The sequence below is a fragment of the Rhamphochromis sp. 'chilingali' genome, assembly GCF_963969265.1.
Source record: "Rhamphochromis sp. 'chilingali' genome assembly, chromosome: 21".
NCBI lineage: Eukaryota > Metazoa > Chordata > Actinopteri > Cichliformes > Cichlidae > Rhamphochromis > Rhamphochromis sp. 'chilingali'.
The window spans coordinates 19,782,288-19,799,666 of NC_137949.1; the positions used below are offsets into that span (position 1 = coordinate 19,782,288).

Consider the following 17,379-nt stretch of genomic DNA (forward strand, 5'->3'; position numbering starts at 1 on the left):
TATGAATGCAATAAATCTTCTGGTAAAATCTTTAGCAGCCATTTTATGTGGTGTCTTTGAACCAATGCAGCACTCGTTTTATTTTAGGCAAGGTTGCTGTTAACAGCCATATAATTATTCTAACAAATGGGCCTGACAAGCCTGGTGACTGAGCAGGAGACAGGGGGGGAAAAAACCTTATGTGTCTCTGTGATTGGCCAGAATTAGAACAGACCTCCTCCCCCGACCCAGAGAAGAGTGGCCGAAAAAATGTGATTTTCTCATTTCCTTGCTTATACATGCTTCACACATGCAGTAAAGTGCACCGCAAATGCTGCTGATACACAACAAAGTGTGTGCGAATGTGGTTCAATATTAGTCACAAGGTGAGAGCTATTTTTGGAAGCGTTCATTTATTTTTCCTCTCCCGTGTTATGACTGCAGTAATAATTCTTCACCAGAGGACGTCACTGGTTGGAGATTCTCCAATTTTTCACTGTACCCTGAAGATAAAATGTGAGCGATTTCATCTGAAAACCTTCTCGTGCGAGCTCTAATTTAAACAGCGGTGAATAATGCAGGAGGAAAGGTACGGAAGCCGTGAAATAAGCTGCGACACACATTTTTGGGTTAGAATTATATTCTTTTAAAACAATTTTGAATTTAATCTGAAAAAGTAGAGCACCAAACAATAAATTCCTCATAGCATAAAAGAGGCACTCCGTCCTGACTAGCCAGATTTGATGCAAATAGCTAAACAACAGATTGGCTACTGAGGTTGTTTTTTCCCTCCTCGAAAAAATCTTAGCTTAGAGGTAAAATGATTTGTCCTCTGTGTGTTTTACAGGATTTCCATAGACATGAGAGGCACAATGCAGTTCAGTATATATGAATACACAATTTAAAAAAAAAAACACAAAACACAATCTGAATACATAATGTATGCTAAAGCAAATAAAAGGCTTCACTTTCCCTTCACATTTTATGAGCTATGTGCACAACAAATGAAAATACACAACCGTGAAATCAAAGCTACATACACCTTCAGAAAGGAAAACACAAAATTAAAGCAGTGCACCTATAAATCTTTTATGTAAACATGAGTGAACAAAGTGTTGTTGTGTTTTTAAATTTCGAAGTCTCAAAAACGGATAATCACTTAAAGATGTGAGTACATTTTTTTTTTTAAAAAGATGAGACACGCTGTGTTAGCAATCAGCCTCATTAAACCTCTGCCATTACATCAGCTGCAGACATTTTACCTCTTAAAGAGATATAAACAATCCACATAAAAAGTTTTCAGAATTCAACACTGCAAAAATAGTTTAAATCATAAAAATACACATATATATATATACAGAGAAGAAGTAATGCATTTGGTGAATGATTACTTACATTGTGAGCTGAAGCACAGTAATAGTCATGCTTATAACGTCATTACTTATATTGATTCATCCAGTTACACTTGAAATGCAAGAAAATGTACTATTGACTGATCATTGTAGCCCCTTGGATTTGTGTGCAACGTGTTTTACACAATGAGAAAAGAAAAAAAACAACTGGAATGTGTCAAAAATCACAAGAGAACAAACTGTGTTTTACTCCCCCATTTCCTCCACTGACCGAGTCAGTTAAAACATCAAAGGTAAAAGGATGAAAGTGCATCTTTAAAACTCATAAAATGCTCATGGTCATCTGTATAAGCAAGAAAAAAAACTGTAGAGACGACATGAGATCAAAAGCAATGCCAGCGTAGCTCACTGCATAACTGCATCACTGCTGCATAAGTACAGATATACCATATAAATAGTAGTCAAATATTTACCAGTATCAATAAGTGCTTACGTTCTAATATATAAATACATCTTACAGTATTCATAATTACATAATTACCTCCTCTATTGTTGTGCAATAGCAAATCCCATGCATTTTTACCAAGATAAAAACCACAACATTAAGAAAATTTGCAACATAGGAAACTTTTTTTTGTTTCTTTTAAGCTTGTTTCACATAAATAAAGCCGACGGGGCGAGAAAGAAAAAGCTGTCCTCTGAGCAAAATAAAGAGTACCTCGACTGCTTTCCGTAGTTCTCGCTCTGATAAAGAAATGAAGAAACGCAAAATAAAGGCACAGACCCTCGCTGCTTGATCAGAAGCACCAAACTGCACAAGAAGCGTCTACTTAAAATTTGGTCAGACTGTTTCATAATACACATACTTTTCCCCTTATAAATAGTCTTTATTTACTGCACTACTGCATCACACCTTGATATGATTACATAAACAACAGTCTATTTTCAAAGTACACACAGTAAAATACACTGTTTGTATGTATCTAAGAAGGAGTATATGTTAAGGACATTTGTACAGAATTCATAAATATAATTTATGTGCAATTGTACGCAAACTACTATGTCAGACAAAGGCATATTAGCAGAATATCTTTCCGTATTGCACCTGAACCCATTAACGCAAAAAACACCCTGCTGCTCGTCCAAGTTTTCCAAAAAGCCTCTGAAGAGAAGAGCTCATCAGATGCGGTGGCCTTCTTCTTCACTGAAAAGATATGACCTCCACTCATATTATCCACTTAAGAAGATGTCTCGGGTATGTGCAAGACCAGAGGAAGTGTTATTATATTGCCTCTAATGGGATAAAGATGAGGTCATGTGCCTAAAGGGCAGAAGGTGACAAGGTCGCAGGTGTAGCAGGGAGGTGTCTTTTCCTTGATCAACCCGAGAAAACAGACAATGACGGTTCTAATGAGGGTCTTCTGTGGTAATCTTCAGTGAGGCGATGGCTTTCAAGCAGGTCTGTACATTCTCCTCTTGTCCGCTGTCTCCGACTTCGGGGTCGAGGCTTTTCTCCTGAGTGGCCTCGTGGCAGGACAGCTGGCCGTGGCCTCTGATGTCCTCTCCTTCTGTCTCAGGACTGAGGACAGATCCCTCCCTGCTGCTGCAACATTGGCCTTCGCTGCTTTGGGGGCTTGGCGCCACAGAGGGGCTGACATCAGTGCTGGAGGAAGGCGGGGAGTGTAATATCTGGAGCCCGCCAACAGGAACAACGGGGAGCAAACTGTGGGCCTGCTGCTGGGAGTGAAGAGGGAGGTGGCTGAGGATGTTCTGATGATGAGAACTGGCAGCACCAGGCAGACTGGAAGCCAAGCTGCTCCTTTGGTCCTGGAACGACACATTGGCAGAATTAGCGGCAATTTCAGCATCGCCAAGATAATTTCTCATGTGAAAATATCTTAGTTAGAAATCATGAAGTAATGTTAATGTTGAAAAATGAAAGCACTCAGAGAAGAAAAAACTTCTCTGCCAACAGAATATTCTACTACTTGTTCTTTCAGTGCAAGAAAAAGAAAATGTATGTGTGCTTTTCTTTTAACTAGTGAAACACAAATAGCTAATTCCATGCTGAAATATACACTGGTTGCTAGGGAAAAATGTGTAATCTTTTTGAGTCTTGGTGAGTGGTTGCTGGCTGTCGCTAGGTGAAAACAGTCGCAAAAAAGGTGATGCACCAAAAACCTCCCTCCACTAGCAGATTGCTTTGGCAAAAGTTTGTATTTACAGTTTGAGTCACATTCTTCGCTGCTTCACTGCTTCTTGACAAGTTTTTTGAGAGTTTTGCACCTAAGTTGTCATCTTCCATGCTAATTATGCACAACCTGCTAACGCTAAAAGCAATCACAAGAAAGTTTGTGGCATAGCATCATAAGTTTCACACTAGCAACTGCCAGCAACCAGTCGCCAACCATTTGTGGGGTACACAGTTTTCTGAGGCAACTGGTCATTACCATTGGGTAATTGACTACCCTCTTGGCCTGGTTGAATCAGACTTTTGTAATCAACTTAAAAGCAACTGCCAGCAACGTTCAGCAACAGTTGGGGGATAGCCTGTGTGACTAGGGCATTAGGGGAGAATAGTCTTCACTATTGGTAACAAATGCTAAAGATCAGGGTGCGCTAACTGTAGCAAGTGTCTAATCTGCTGAAACACTAGTATCGACCATACAATGCCAGGTCATGATAGCACAACATTAGCTAGACAACAGTTGTGCTTTACAAGCTAAGTATTTACTGACTTGAAAATGACTAAATTAAGGCAAAAAAAAAAAAAACTGTCCCAAAAGAAAAAATGGCGATGGACTCGACACGCCACCTGCTAGCAAGAGTTAGCATGCTTGTTTGCTAAGCTATAATTTTAAACATAGTTACCATTTTAACTGTGCCTAGATTAATATCTTATGTTGTTTGAGTTAGATACACTAGTAGACAAGAATATAACATTTCTGAAAAATTTCTTAAATACAGTGTATGAAAATATTTTTGTTTTTACACCACACACGGTCCATCTACATGTACCCAGATTCATCAAAATTTAACAAAATAATTTTTAGATGCTGTTCTATACACTTGAACAGATTAACAATAAGTCCTTAAAAGCTCTTTGTTTGTGTTACACTTGAACTGGCTGCAGAACACGCTGTGCTACTTACCATCTCCATTTCAAAGGCTCCTTGGTACTGAGCCATCTCCATCTTTGCTTGGTGTCTGGTTTTGTCACCGCTGCCTTTATGTTGGTGTGAACCTCTGCGTGGTGAAACGGCTCTTAACACAACCCTCTGCCTGCCTCTGACTGAGGATTCCCGCTTTCCAGCAAGCTCTATGCCGGGAGACATGGGCCGTTCAATTGAGACCGGGGAGGGATGCTGGATGGGTGTGAAGCTAGGTGAACTGGGCCTCAATGAAGAGGTATCCCATCTGGGAGAGGAGCGACCACGTGGCGAAAGCTCCCTCCTTGGGGACGGGTAACGTAAACGTGAAGGGGAGGGCTCCCTGATGGGAGACTCCCAGCCAGGAGAGAGTAGACAAGATGAATAAGGGTCAAAAAGGAAGCTGCTGTGATCTGGAGACAGCATGGTCAGAGAGTCTTCATCCACGGATTTCTCTCTCTGGTCGTTTGCAAGAACAGGACGATGATCCAAGCTCGTACGTCTGCCGGAGGGTTGCTGACTGACATCAACTCCGGGCAGAGATGTGAGGGAGCAGCCGTGGATGGCAGCAGTGGCTGTAACTGACAGAGAGGTAACTCCACACGGCTGAGGACTCGTGCTTCTTGAATGTAACTTCGGAGTGGAATCACCCTCGTATTCATCGTCCTCATCGTCATCTTCATCGATTTCATCAGCTTCTTCATCCATGCCGTCGGAGTCCTCGGCGTCTGAGAACTGATGTTTGGTCGTCGCAGCCACCTCTGTCTTGGACTTTTGTTGCATGTCGTCCACTTGAAATGAGAAACACATTAGTTTATCTGGATTTGTTGCAGTGACAGCTGGGCATATCTACAACACTTACATACATCCCAGTCTTACCATGTTCCTGTATCTCTGTCTCATCCATCGTCACTGACACTCCCAGTTCAAGACACTTCTTCATGTGCGCTTTTGACTTCATGTGTTTAGTTAGGTTTCCTGCAGAAATAAGGCAAATTTGTTGAAATTAAACACAACAGAAACTGAACTTTCGTACATTTCAGATGCTTAAAAAAAAAGTTAATCTAACAGCTTTTTTTTATCACTGCTACAGCTACGATAACTCACTACTCTGTAAGAAAAAAAATGCTTACCTTTAGTTTTAAAAGCAAAGTTGCAAACCCTGCAGATATACGGCCGCACATCCGTATGGGTCCTGATATGTTTTTTCAGCATGCTTGGCTTCTTACAGCGAATACCACACTCCTCACATATGTATTTACCCCGGCCTCGACCTCTAACATATACATAGTCTTCATTGGATTTGTACCTGAAAGAGAGAGATTCATTTCTAATAAAGAAATGCAAAAAAAGCACAGTCGTAAACTGCAAAAAGAGCGTGGGCCAACAGATACTTCACATACTAGCACTCTAATATATCCGCTGCATATGCAGTCAGCAGAAGTGACGAGTGTAATGGTAAATAATATCTCGACTGACCCTCCTTCAAAGATCTTAATTCGTGTTGGCATAGTCTGGGTTGTGGCAGCCTCCCTCTCTTTCCACTCTTCCTTGGCAGTTTTCACTCTGCAGCTGATGTCTTTCACCTTCTTCCCGTAGGTGACGTCCACCTCTTTGGGCTCCGGTTTCCTCTGCAGCTGAATCAGATGAACAAACATTGTGTTAACATCCTTTTTAAGTGGACACCATATCGACAGTGCAACGCGATCCCACCAATATTGTATGTCACACATGGCATTGCACAGCATGTTTTGCAAACATGAACTATGCCACTGCTGGGGAAAATCCCAGCACAGGTAACTCTGATCTTAATGTTAAATTTATGCTTTTTATCCACTGAGCACAGTGGAGAAAAGTACCAAGATTTGGACTTAATAATGACCTTAATATAATTATAATATCTGGTATTTTTATCTTCAAGACATATTTTTTAAAATCAAGACCATTTGGTGATTCATAGTTAAATATCATTATCAGCACCAAGCAAATGCTCGTTCCAGGATCTTTCCAAGGAAACCTTCTGTCAGTTGATTAAAGTGTGCAGTTTGCCAAATTCTGGGTATTAAGGTCCTTAAAACTTTCTGCATTTTAAACAGTTATCTTCTCATAATTATTTCTGATTATATCAGTGATTACTGATATAAGAGGTACAATAAATAAGGCTTTAATTCAATATCTCAACAGGTGTTTAAAACACCAGTACGCCTTTGATAGAAAAGACAGGATTATTTTCTTACCTGTTCCATGGTCTGCCTCCACAGGATGAGTGATGAGACCAGTTTCCCAGTACCAGGCTGGCACATGGCAGCCATGGTGTATATAACCTTGTCTCCCCTCTGTCTGGACTGCAGCAAAGCCAGAGCAGAGTTGGTGCTCACTTCAAGAGGGTTCGGGTTATGGGAACTCACACGCCAGGTGGCGTACACAGATGAGAAAGGGGCGGTGCTGTGAGAGCAGCTCGGCGTGGTGTAATTGAGATAACACCAGCTCACACCTGTCGTCGTGCGAAGACTTGGAAACTGAGATAACAGTCCTGAATGCTCAGAGTCTGACATCAGGATGTCTTGACTGGTTACCAGCTGTGCCACTATATCCATCTGCACTCGTTTCTCCGTGCCAGCTTCTTTCACTTCACTGACTGATATCATGGCGTAAGGAGGCGAGCTTGCATCCAGGGAGCTGCTTTCCATAACTGACTCCGCGCCGTGGTCCGTGGCCTCGGCCTCTTTTTGCTGAAGTGTGATAAATTTACTCCTGCGTGAGTCATTCTGAGCATGAAGTGTTGGTGCACCCTGCATCCCTGACCTGTGCCCCTTCTCTTCACTCAAATTACATTTTCCCAACTCCACCGCACTCAGTTCCTCTACAATCTGCCCAAACATTCTCTCCTCTTTCACACGTTTTTGCTGCTTGACCTCCATGAATAGGTCCAGGCTGCTGGCAGGGGATAGCATCCGTTTGTTTGCGCCACCACTGGAGGCATTAGTGGTTGAGATAGTTCTGGAGGTCAGAGAGAGAGGGATGCCTGTCTTGAGCTTGGCTGAGGACAAATCAAGGGCCTCAACATTGAGGGTGTGTGTTGTAGGTGGTTTTGTATGAGCCGATATGTTATGAGAATCGAGATTCCCAGAAATTCTTGAAATCTGACTCTGAAGGGTGGACGTAGTGGAGCTAACACTGTCATAGTGATTGTCAAAAATCTGTGACACTGAGGTGTATGTGATACTACCGTAGGATGGAACATGAGTCTGAATTCTTACGGGAACCATCAGGCTCGGATGTGCAAGCTGAGGAAATGTACTCCCAGCTGAGAATATTGGCAAAGTCTGCGGCAGGATAGTGGCGGCAGTGAATGAAGGGGAGATGCTGCTGAGATACTGTGGAAACACTTGTGATGTTACTTCACTATCCATATTCAGTGACTCCTGTCGCACTAAGTTTCCCCTCCTTCTCTCCTTCACAGAGTTTATGTCCACGTGTCTAACTTTGGATGTTGGAGAAAGACTGCCATAGTCAAATGATATGCTGCGCAACTCTGGGAACTCCTTGCGCAAGTTACACGGCGCCTGCTCTGAGGAGGAGCGTCTCATTTCATGTTGTTGACGCTGGTTGAGCACTGAGAGGGAGTGCCCACTCCCTGGCACAGCTAACAACTCTAATGGTTTGCCAAATTCATCCTGCCTGGCGGGAGAGACTGACTTCAAGCTCTCTTCCCTGTCAAACGATAAGGTGGAGCTGTAAGATAAGTTGCTGTCTTGACTGGGGCTGCGGGACAGGCTAGTGCAGGCCGACTCAAAGCTAGATTCACCAGAGGAGTGCTCAATATCAGCTAAGCGTAGCCTTTTTTTCTTTGGAGGGAGTTTTTCTGGAGGGAATTGTGCTAAAGTTTCACTCCTTTGAGGCCACTGAAACTCCTCCACGTGCTTCTCTGGCTCTTTCACCTGCACCTCAGGAGCTTTTTCTGGACTATCAGGCTCTACTGTGACTCTAATTTCTGGGACTTGTATGTTAGACTGCCGCACGAGCTTGGGACCTAATTGAACCGACGCCCTTAATCTACTGTCACTTCGCTCCATCTCATATGATTCAGAGGCCTCCATAGCTTGATATTTGTAAGATTCTGAATGTTCAGAGTAAGGCCTGTTTATTGAGTTTGTGTGCTGGATAACTGAAATTACATTCCCTAAGTTTTTTCGAGCAGACACTTCAGGGCACACCGATATGTCCATGTCACACCTGTCCATCTGTGAATGGCCTTTCTGTAAAGCCATAATGCCCAGTGCGCCTTGTTTTACATCATAGTCCTTGCTTGAATCAAACATCTCCTCACACGGTTCATGATGGCCTTCATATTGACCCGACAAATCCTCCTCTTCCCTTTTTTCCTTCCGACGCTTGCGCGTTGCCAGTTCCATCGCATGCCTCTGATGGCTCATACTAGGCACCACAGAAGGGTAGCTTTCCATTTCCAGTCCTGAGGGTGAAATGCCACTCTCACTAATCTTTCCATGACTGTCAGTGTCAGTATGGCCATCTTGTGCGGATAGTTCGAAAGCGGCTTGCCGCCTGAGTCTCCTCATGCCGCCGGTGCTTGTTCTTTCATCAAACGAGTGACTGCCTCTGAGTGCTTGAGGCATAGTCAGACAGACTGCTGAGGATGTTGGCATTGAGTTGCTTCTAATCAGAGGCCCCACATCAGAGCTAGCATCTAATAGGGGTTCTTTTACCTCTTCCCTTGTGAACGATTTTGTGTTTATTTTGATTGACTCAACTGTGTCTTTTTCTTGCGTGAAAACACGGGAGACGCCTTTCTCTGAGCGTTTGCTGGTATATTCACTCGTGTCTGTGCTACAAACCGCAAAAGCTGTAGCCTGCTTAGGGCTTGGCCGATAACACTTTCCAAACATAATTTCTTGGTAGGACTTTGCGTTAGTGTTCGGAGGGCCAGTCTGGTGCTCAGCACTCTCAGAGCGAGAGAAGTACCCGGAGTCCGTGCTGCCCTTGCTAGACTGACTTGGGAGGGACAGATTGTGGTCAGAGTCACTGCTTCTTTTTTCAGACAGCCGGAGTGCCAGCCTCTGTTTGATTGTGCAAGATTGAATTGCACGACTAGCCTCGGCAGCAGCAGAAGGTGCATTGATTTCTTGGTGTTGGGATGAACCATCCTGAGCTGACATTGACGTGGCTCCCTTTTTCTGAGCAATGAGATTTAGTACTTTTACAGCAGTGTTATCTGATCCCTCCATTGGAGAGTCCAGCAGCAGCAGCGGGTCATTAAGAGTGTCCTCGTCCGTGTCTGTGCTTTGCTCAGCATCAGAGAATAGCTCTCCTTCCCCTTCAAAAGACCCTTGGTCTGTATTGGCATTGTACGAACCGAGTTCTGAGAATGGCACCGTTCCAGCTTTGACTGAGTGAGCATGAGACTTTCTGTGTTTGTACAAATTACTCTTGGTTTTGAAGGAGAACCCACAGGGAACACATGGGTAGGGTCGTTCCCCTGTGTGCGAGCGAATATGTTTCTTAAGCACGCTGGGTTTGGCACATGCCCTTCCGCAGTAATCGCAAACATACTTCCCAGGCTTTTGTGGTTTCTGTTCCACCTTGCACACCGTTTCTGTAAGTGGATCCATCCCTGAATTTGAACATTGTTGTTGGACTTCAGGTGAGCTGGGGGACTTCCTGTGAGATGTGGGTGCTGGGGACTGTGTAGAAGCTTTCTGTCTGCCACTAGAAAACTGCTTTGTGGACTGTAGTGGGTATGAGGATACCTCATAATCTGGATGGCTTGTGGACTGAGCTTGAGGGTGCTGATCTTCTAATTGCAGTGATTTCCCTGAGTCAGACATTTCTTTGAAACCACATGTATCTTTGCTCTGAGCTTCTTCTAGTTTTTGGTGCCACCCTTTGGCTTCCAATTCGACTGGTGGTCTCCGCCTACTCTGTGCAACCTCCGATGAGCATTTTTTCTGTGCAGCGTTTCTGTCCTGACCCTCAGTGGAGCTTTTTACCCCTGCAGTAGTTTCAAGTGACTCCATGAATCCAGTGTCACTTCCTTTGCGATCGATTTTCAAGGACAATAACTGTTATGTAACTTTAGTAATATTAACATACATGTGAATTGCAGGGAAGGGTCATCTGAAAGAAATAAGAAAGAGTCGTTAGGATGCAATAACATGAACTAGGACCACATAAATATGCACGAAGATTATCGTGACAAAATAAATGAGGCAGGAAAGTCTGTGTGTGTGTGTGTCTGCGCTTGAAATTGAGAGCTATTCAAGGCTGTTTCCCAAAAGTCCTCCTAATAAAACTGGAGTATAAAATTCATAATGAGCTCCATCACAGCAGGAATGGAAAAGCTGGGTCTCTTTACCAAGGTAAACCCTGGCACCTAATTTTCTGAAGCTCTGTGAATGTGCATATGAAGAGGTATTTAACTCTTTGCACCTTGAAAGCCTACTAGGAGTAACCCTCGAAGGTCCCTTCAGACCTGAGTGGTTTCTGTCATATTTCAGGCCTCCTTATGGAACAAAATCACTGGGTGAGTGAAAGTGGTCTCTGCCCATGTATCTACCAAACCACATATTTACTATTATATACTGAAGTGTCAAAACTGATCATTAAGGGCACAGGTGAGGTTGTCAAATGATGTCCTCATGGGGAAACAAGCCAGTACCGTAATGTGGAATGTCACTTTTATTCAAACATTTGTGCACCGGGTCACCATCACCCCATCCCGAGTTAGAGGTAGTGTTCAGCTTTTGATCAAATTTGAATCTTTTTGGAAAAATTTAAAAAATAACTGCAATGTATTAAAATTAATCTGAAAGGTAACATGATCTAGTTTGTAAAAATTAATCGATTTGTATGGCTCATAACACAAAGCTACATTGTATAGGTTGCCACTGGGTGTTACAACAGGTCAAAGGGAATTAATAAATTCAGTTTTAAACTCACTTGTTCAGCCGTGGTCGACATTATTGGCAATTATGGGAATAAAAACTAGACTGAACCGAAGAACAGAAGACAAGACTGTTATTGGAAGTAAGCATTTTTTGAAGTCTGGTATGTGTGCTGAAGCATGCCAGTCGATAGTCTTAAATCAATGGCAATGAAGTGTAATGAGTCCGCCCGCACCTTTAAAGCCTTTTATCTAAATCCAGTATCATTTCATATCACCTCCAGTGGGATTCAAGGCTTCCAACCTATCTGAGTCACTAGTGTCCGTCTCCACAGTGAGCCGCACAGGACCACACTCTTCACTGTAGGTAAACATGCAGGACTCAAGCGAGAAACATCATGATGCCTGTGGCTGAAGTGAACTGGTTACACTTTCACTTCATACCATGGGGATGGATGGCCATCTGAGGGCACGTCAGTTTCATCTTCTCAGTATCAAATGCTGTGTCCTCCCTAACGACGTTATGTAATTTTATCTGGTACAAACCCTCTGAGTTCCCTTTAATTAGGACATTCTTCGACTCTCACTCTCTTTCTCTCACTCCCTTTCTTTCTTTGTTAGCACACCACCACGCTGCTCAAGCATAAAAACCAGAGGATATGAATCCAAGGTGACTCTTGAGATGCCGAGAGACGCTCGAAAGCAGCGGTAAAGATGATAATCTACCTTTTGTGTTCTTATCCAAACGCCCATTCCCCTCTTTGAGCTCATCTTTGGGGTCTCTGCTGTCAGACAGATTTGAACGCTTCCTCCACATACAGGAAAAATAATGAAGGCATATGAAGGATGGTGAGGAGGGGAGGAGGTGAAGGGGCAGCTTTGGATTGGAATGATCCATGTTTCAACGGGGAGGTTTAGAGAGGTAAACTAAGCTGGAGGGTGCCTGGGGGTAACAAAAATTCAGAGGCCTGGTAGGGAGCTCCCTTTCAAGGTCGATCTGACCTCATTGCTTAGTTTCCATCCTCTGTGAGCCACCAGAGGAGGGAAGAGGGGAATATAGGTGCAGAGTGACAATGAGATAAGACCCTGGGAAACAATGCATACCTTTGAACTGAGCACGACAGGGAGGAAACAGAGCCATCACATTCAGAGTCTCATTGACAAGTCTCTGAGCGCATTCAGACTTTTCCAAAAAAAGAGTGGGCCAGCGCACCTTTGAAAGCCAAATTCCTCTCACTCCTGGCAACAAGCGCTAACCTAAACGAAAATATGTGACACAGCAGCAATGACGTGCAACAACAGGAGGCAGGTGGGTGGCAGTAGGTGTGCTTCGGGATGACTGTGGGCTGACTGTGGTACAGTATGTCCGCATGGATGGAGAAACGTCTCTGTGGAGACATTTATCTGAACCGCACATTCGCTGGGCACATCCCTTCACACACAAGGGAGCACGGTGAGCTACGGGAGAGCATCGTTATGCCGCTGCATTACATCATTAGGGGCTAAGTTGGCCATTAAAGGGAACGGGGCTTGAAGTCTCACGCTGACAACAAATCCATAAATATCATAAGGAGACGGTTGGCTTTAAAGTCCTCTACGACAGCATGCAGAATGAACCAGCAGCTCTCTCACTGTGATCGGAGTGACACACAGCACACACACAGCAGCTGGCATTCACATATCAAATATAATCCTCATACAAACCTGACATTTGAATAGTCCCCTGTCCCATATCGGCAGTCACATGTGACATTCCTCATACTGCATAGTCCGTCTCTCCATTCTCCTCATGTCCGGGTGGCGAAATATGAAAGAAACGAGCGAGGTAAAAGTCCCATCAGTCGCGAAGCTGCTGGCCGACTGGATGTACATTAGAAGATCTATTGATGCGAGCTAGTCACCAGAGAAAATACCCAAGCGTGACGTGCGGACCCAGGCACAAAAATAGCAAAGGGGCCCAGAGAGGGATACACAACAGCCCACGTTTAAGGGCGCTTTTCCTCTCCCTCTCCCTCTCGTCTCTCCGTGCGCTTCGCACACTCCGCACACAAAGTGGGGAGCGAGGCTGTCATGATCCAAAGAGCTAAAGCATCACCCATCCCTCACAGCTCAAATTCATTCAGGTACACATATTCATTAACTATTATTATCTATGTAAAATGCGTCGGACAGTCGGTAGGAAGAAATGCAAAAGCGCTCGGCTGAAAGACTCTAATCATATGGTGCAGCGAGCTCTGAATGTACATCTCCTACAGCGTGATCCTATTCAGCGTGTGCATACGGAGAGGAACTCAATGAATGTGGCTGGCTGCGAGGCTGCTGCAAAAATTAGACATGTTCTCTGAATTCTGAGACACCCACAAGCCCCGTTCAGAGCCAGTTCTTCCCGTCACGACAGGATTTGCTTTGTGAATGGAGAGAGTCGTGATGAGGGGTGTCATTAACGCGGCAAAAAAGGAAAAAAAAACTAGGACAATACTGCAGATTATGTGCAGCTGCGAACCTCATCTTGTGAATCACATGTGCGAGTTTAGTTGGTGCCATTTGGAGCCTTTGCATTAATGCATCAACTCTGCAGTGAATCTTAAAGACTTCCTCTGAGCAAGATTCAGTAAGAATTAGTGTCTCTTGGGCTGCATTGTTATAGTCTGAGCTTTAATTTTGCAAAACAAGAGAAGAAGGACTAATTGCTTAATTCTATTAACGTAGCAGTTACAACTACAGTTTAATGTATTTACTGTTTGCATGTAACCCTGTTACACATAAGCCTGTTGCTTATAATTAAATAATTGCCTGTGATGTTTCCTGATCAGGTTAGTCCACAAATTCCTGTAAACAAAGGGTTAAAGATTTGAAAATGACTCCAGTATTGGCATATAATGTTACTAGTCACCTTTTACATCCTTTTTTGCCTTATTGTTAGATAACAAAATGTGGCACATTGTACCCAGGTAACTACTGCTGTGTTACTTTGTACTTTCTCGTCTATTTTTAACATGTCTGATTGACTTTTGGAATCAAAATCATACATGAATATAGATTAAAACAGTGTCCTTTAAAACACATGACAAACATTTGAATTCGACTTGAATTTTACTGTGAAATTACCTTTGCATAGAGGCCGAACCATCTGATAAAATGTGTCATAACATTCGTTTGAAGCTGCAGGTTTTGCCATCAAGCACATCAAACGAGGTCTTTCCGTGCTTTTGAACTGATTTATGATCACCCCGCCTCAGCCATTTGTGTGAAAAATTTGGCCTTTCGACACAATATAATTTACAGAACTTCAGATACTACACCCCGCTTTGACCCACCTCCTCCTCCTCGTCCTCCTCGGTTTCACTCTTTGCTCTTGGGTGAGAACAACTGGAGGCTTCTATGAATAGGAGTCCTTGGCTTTGGGCTTGCACCAGCTGTGCTTGCTGTGGCTAAGACATGTTTCACAGAGGTCCTCCCCTTAATGCAAAGCTTACACAACAGAGCAATTTATGTAATGACTCGCTGTTGAATTTCACCTCACAGTTCAAAATCTTATCCAAATGGCAAGCATTTTATTTCTCTGCAAAACTGTAATGTCACAGAGCATTTCCTTCAGAAAAGCAGCAACTCGCTGTGCGCTAGAAAAGCAGTGAATGCAGAGTCTGTGTATTGACAGAGTCCCTCCACAGTATGGAATTGCAGAGAGCTATTATTAGATATAGCCTCTAACAAGCCAAAGATGAAGTTGAAGCTAACTAACTGCAGTGCAGCTGAGATCCATTATGCTGTATTCAGTATCTACAGGAGCGGCACTAAAATGGCTGATACTCAATGTGCAGTGAAGGTCAAGTCGTGAGCCTCTATAAATATAATGGTCTGTCCCTCAGGATGTTCCACACACTGCTTGGCATTTCCACCATCTAAAGCTACGCCGTGGCTCTACTGACCAGCTCAAATCTGCCACAAATCTGCATGTGATTGAATGCCACACATGCACCTGACTACTAGCGGGCCTTTAATTATATTAGTCCTAAATTAGAAGGGCAGGGAGGGGGGTTTATGAATGGAAGGAATGAGGTTTTCCTCTTGGCTCACTGTAGTGGCAGTCATATGGCAGCCTGAGATAAGGGGGGGGGGACTGAACCCAGCAGGTTGAACAAACACAACAACATTAAACTAAAAACCTTCTCACAGAAGCCATTCAGAAAACTTCAACCGATTCACTTTTTTCATCGGCCGTCGACCGCTCCTTTGTCCGTCTCTTCAAGTCAGCCTCTCGAGCAGGCATGCTTATGCCATTATCACAGCAGTACCTGAAAATAATCTAACATGATTGTGTGTTTCCATGGCAACCATGCCAACGTCTGTAACAGTTTCCCAGTTCCTGTCTACATATATAATTACTGCCTGCAGATTACAGAAGCAAGACTGCAGAAATGAGCCGGCAGTGTGTCGACCGCACAGCGAATCACGCAGTTTTCTGTGCTGATTGATAATAAAATGTACACGCAGTCCCAGTGAACATGAAAAATAATAGTTTGAGAAACGGCAAAGATTTGGCTTTGTTGAAGTCTTGCCTTTACTTCAAAGTAATATGCAAATTCATTGCTGCCGGAAATGGAAAACAAGTGGGAGAAAGTCAAGATGGCAAAGTACAGTAACACGTCTGTTTTCAGTTAACTGAGTGTCATTATTCAGTATTACAAGAAAAGTCCTTTTAATGTCTCTGACACCACTAACAACAAATAAGTCACATAAACCTAATGTACTATGCTCAAGTCAGTGCTCTACATCATTTTATTGCTGCTTTGCCTGGGATCATTGTTGAGTTTTTAGGACATGTGGCCTCACACTGGACTCCAGAATCCTTTGGGAGGAATTCAAGATCCACTAAATGACCACACAGTCTCAGAACCTGGGCTGCAAAACAAGCTCAAATCATCTCCTGTCACCACCATTTGTGCTTATATATTGTGTTTGATTTTCTCCAAACATGGCACCATGTGCATGCATTACAGCCAAACATCTCCACTTTGGTCTTGTATTTCCAAAGAAAACTGTTCAGGAGGTCTTGTGGTTTGTTCGTATCCAGTGTTGCAATCCTAAGGTGTGCTGCTTTGTTCTTTTTAGAGAGTAGAGGCTTTTTCTAACTGTGATGGCCTTTAACATGCTAACTGAGGCCTGTGGACTCTTTCTTTGTCACACTACTGTATAGGCAAATAAACTCTACAATATGCAGTCAAACAGAACAAATACATCATTTTAAACAAGTAAGTTCTGTTCCAACTGACCAAACCGAGAAAATAATCTGCACTGCAGTCCTGCCTTTAAATGTCTAAGTTAATTTTTTTGACATCTCAACATTTTTGCTACAAACTTTAAAGGTTTAAAGCCCGGGTTCTCCCAGAATGCAGAATATGTGTATTTCACTATTATTGAGCGTCTATCTGTGCACGCGTTTTGCATCCTTACATCTCTGTTTGTTGTGTTTAGGTGATCAGCTGCGATGTGCGCGTACCAGGCTGGGGATAGCCTGCTGAAATTAGGGTATGTGTGTGGGGTGGGGGGGTTGCACAGACGTGAGAAGAACCCCTTGCAAACCCCCCATCAGCACGTCATGGAACATTTGCAGAACAGGAACCTCCCACCTTAAAGGCGTGCAACAGAGAGCAGACACAACAGTGAGATCTGCCCTGCACCGGACTCTCTATCTCAGTTGACAAATACTCCTGCAGCTGCTGTGGTTTCAGTGCAGAAAAAGAGCAAAGACCAGCTTTGAAAGAAATTCTGCAGAGGCTTACCGGTCAGTGTGCAACATGAAAATAACTTCACCGCTGCTGCATTTTTCAGAGCCAGAAGAGGATGTGTTGTTTTCCCGGTTCATCTGTGCACAGCGGGGGTGCATAGATCTGTTTTGCACCGTCAGACTGCTTAAAATGTCCCAGGCGGCTAGGGCGTTACCCATGTTGACACAAGGGGGCGCCAAAGGGAGGCAACAAATGAGAACAAGTCAGTG

At 43.6% G+C, this 17,379-nt stretch overlaps 1 protein-coding gene across 1 annotated transcript; it reads right to left on the minus strand.

The window, feature by feature from the left end:
- Positions 1–670: 670 nt before the first annotated feature.
- On the minus strand, positions 671–17,375 carry hivep2b (HIVEP zinc finger 2b). The gene is made up of 8 exons (XM_080870851.1): positions 17,165–17,375; positions 13,086–13,164; positions 6,718–10,615; positions 5,960–6,117; positions 5,614–5,789; positions 5,360–5,458; positions 4,484–5,271; positions 671–3,158 (listed from the first exon to the last, which is right to left on the minus strand). The coding sequence occupies exons 3-8, from the start codon at positions 10,513–10,515 to the stop codon at positions 2,739–2,741; spliced, it is 5,439 nt and encodes a 1,812-aa protein (XP_080726977.1). The 5' UTR covers positions 10,516–10,615; positions 13,086–13,164; positions 17,165–17,375; the 3' UTR covers positions 671–2,738.
- Between the last annotated feature and the right edge of the window lie 4 nt (positions 17,376–17,379).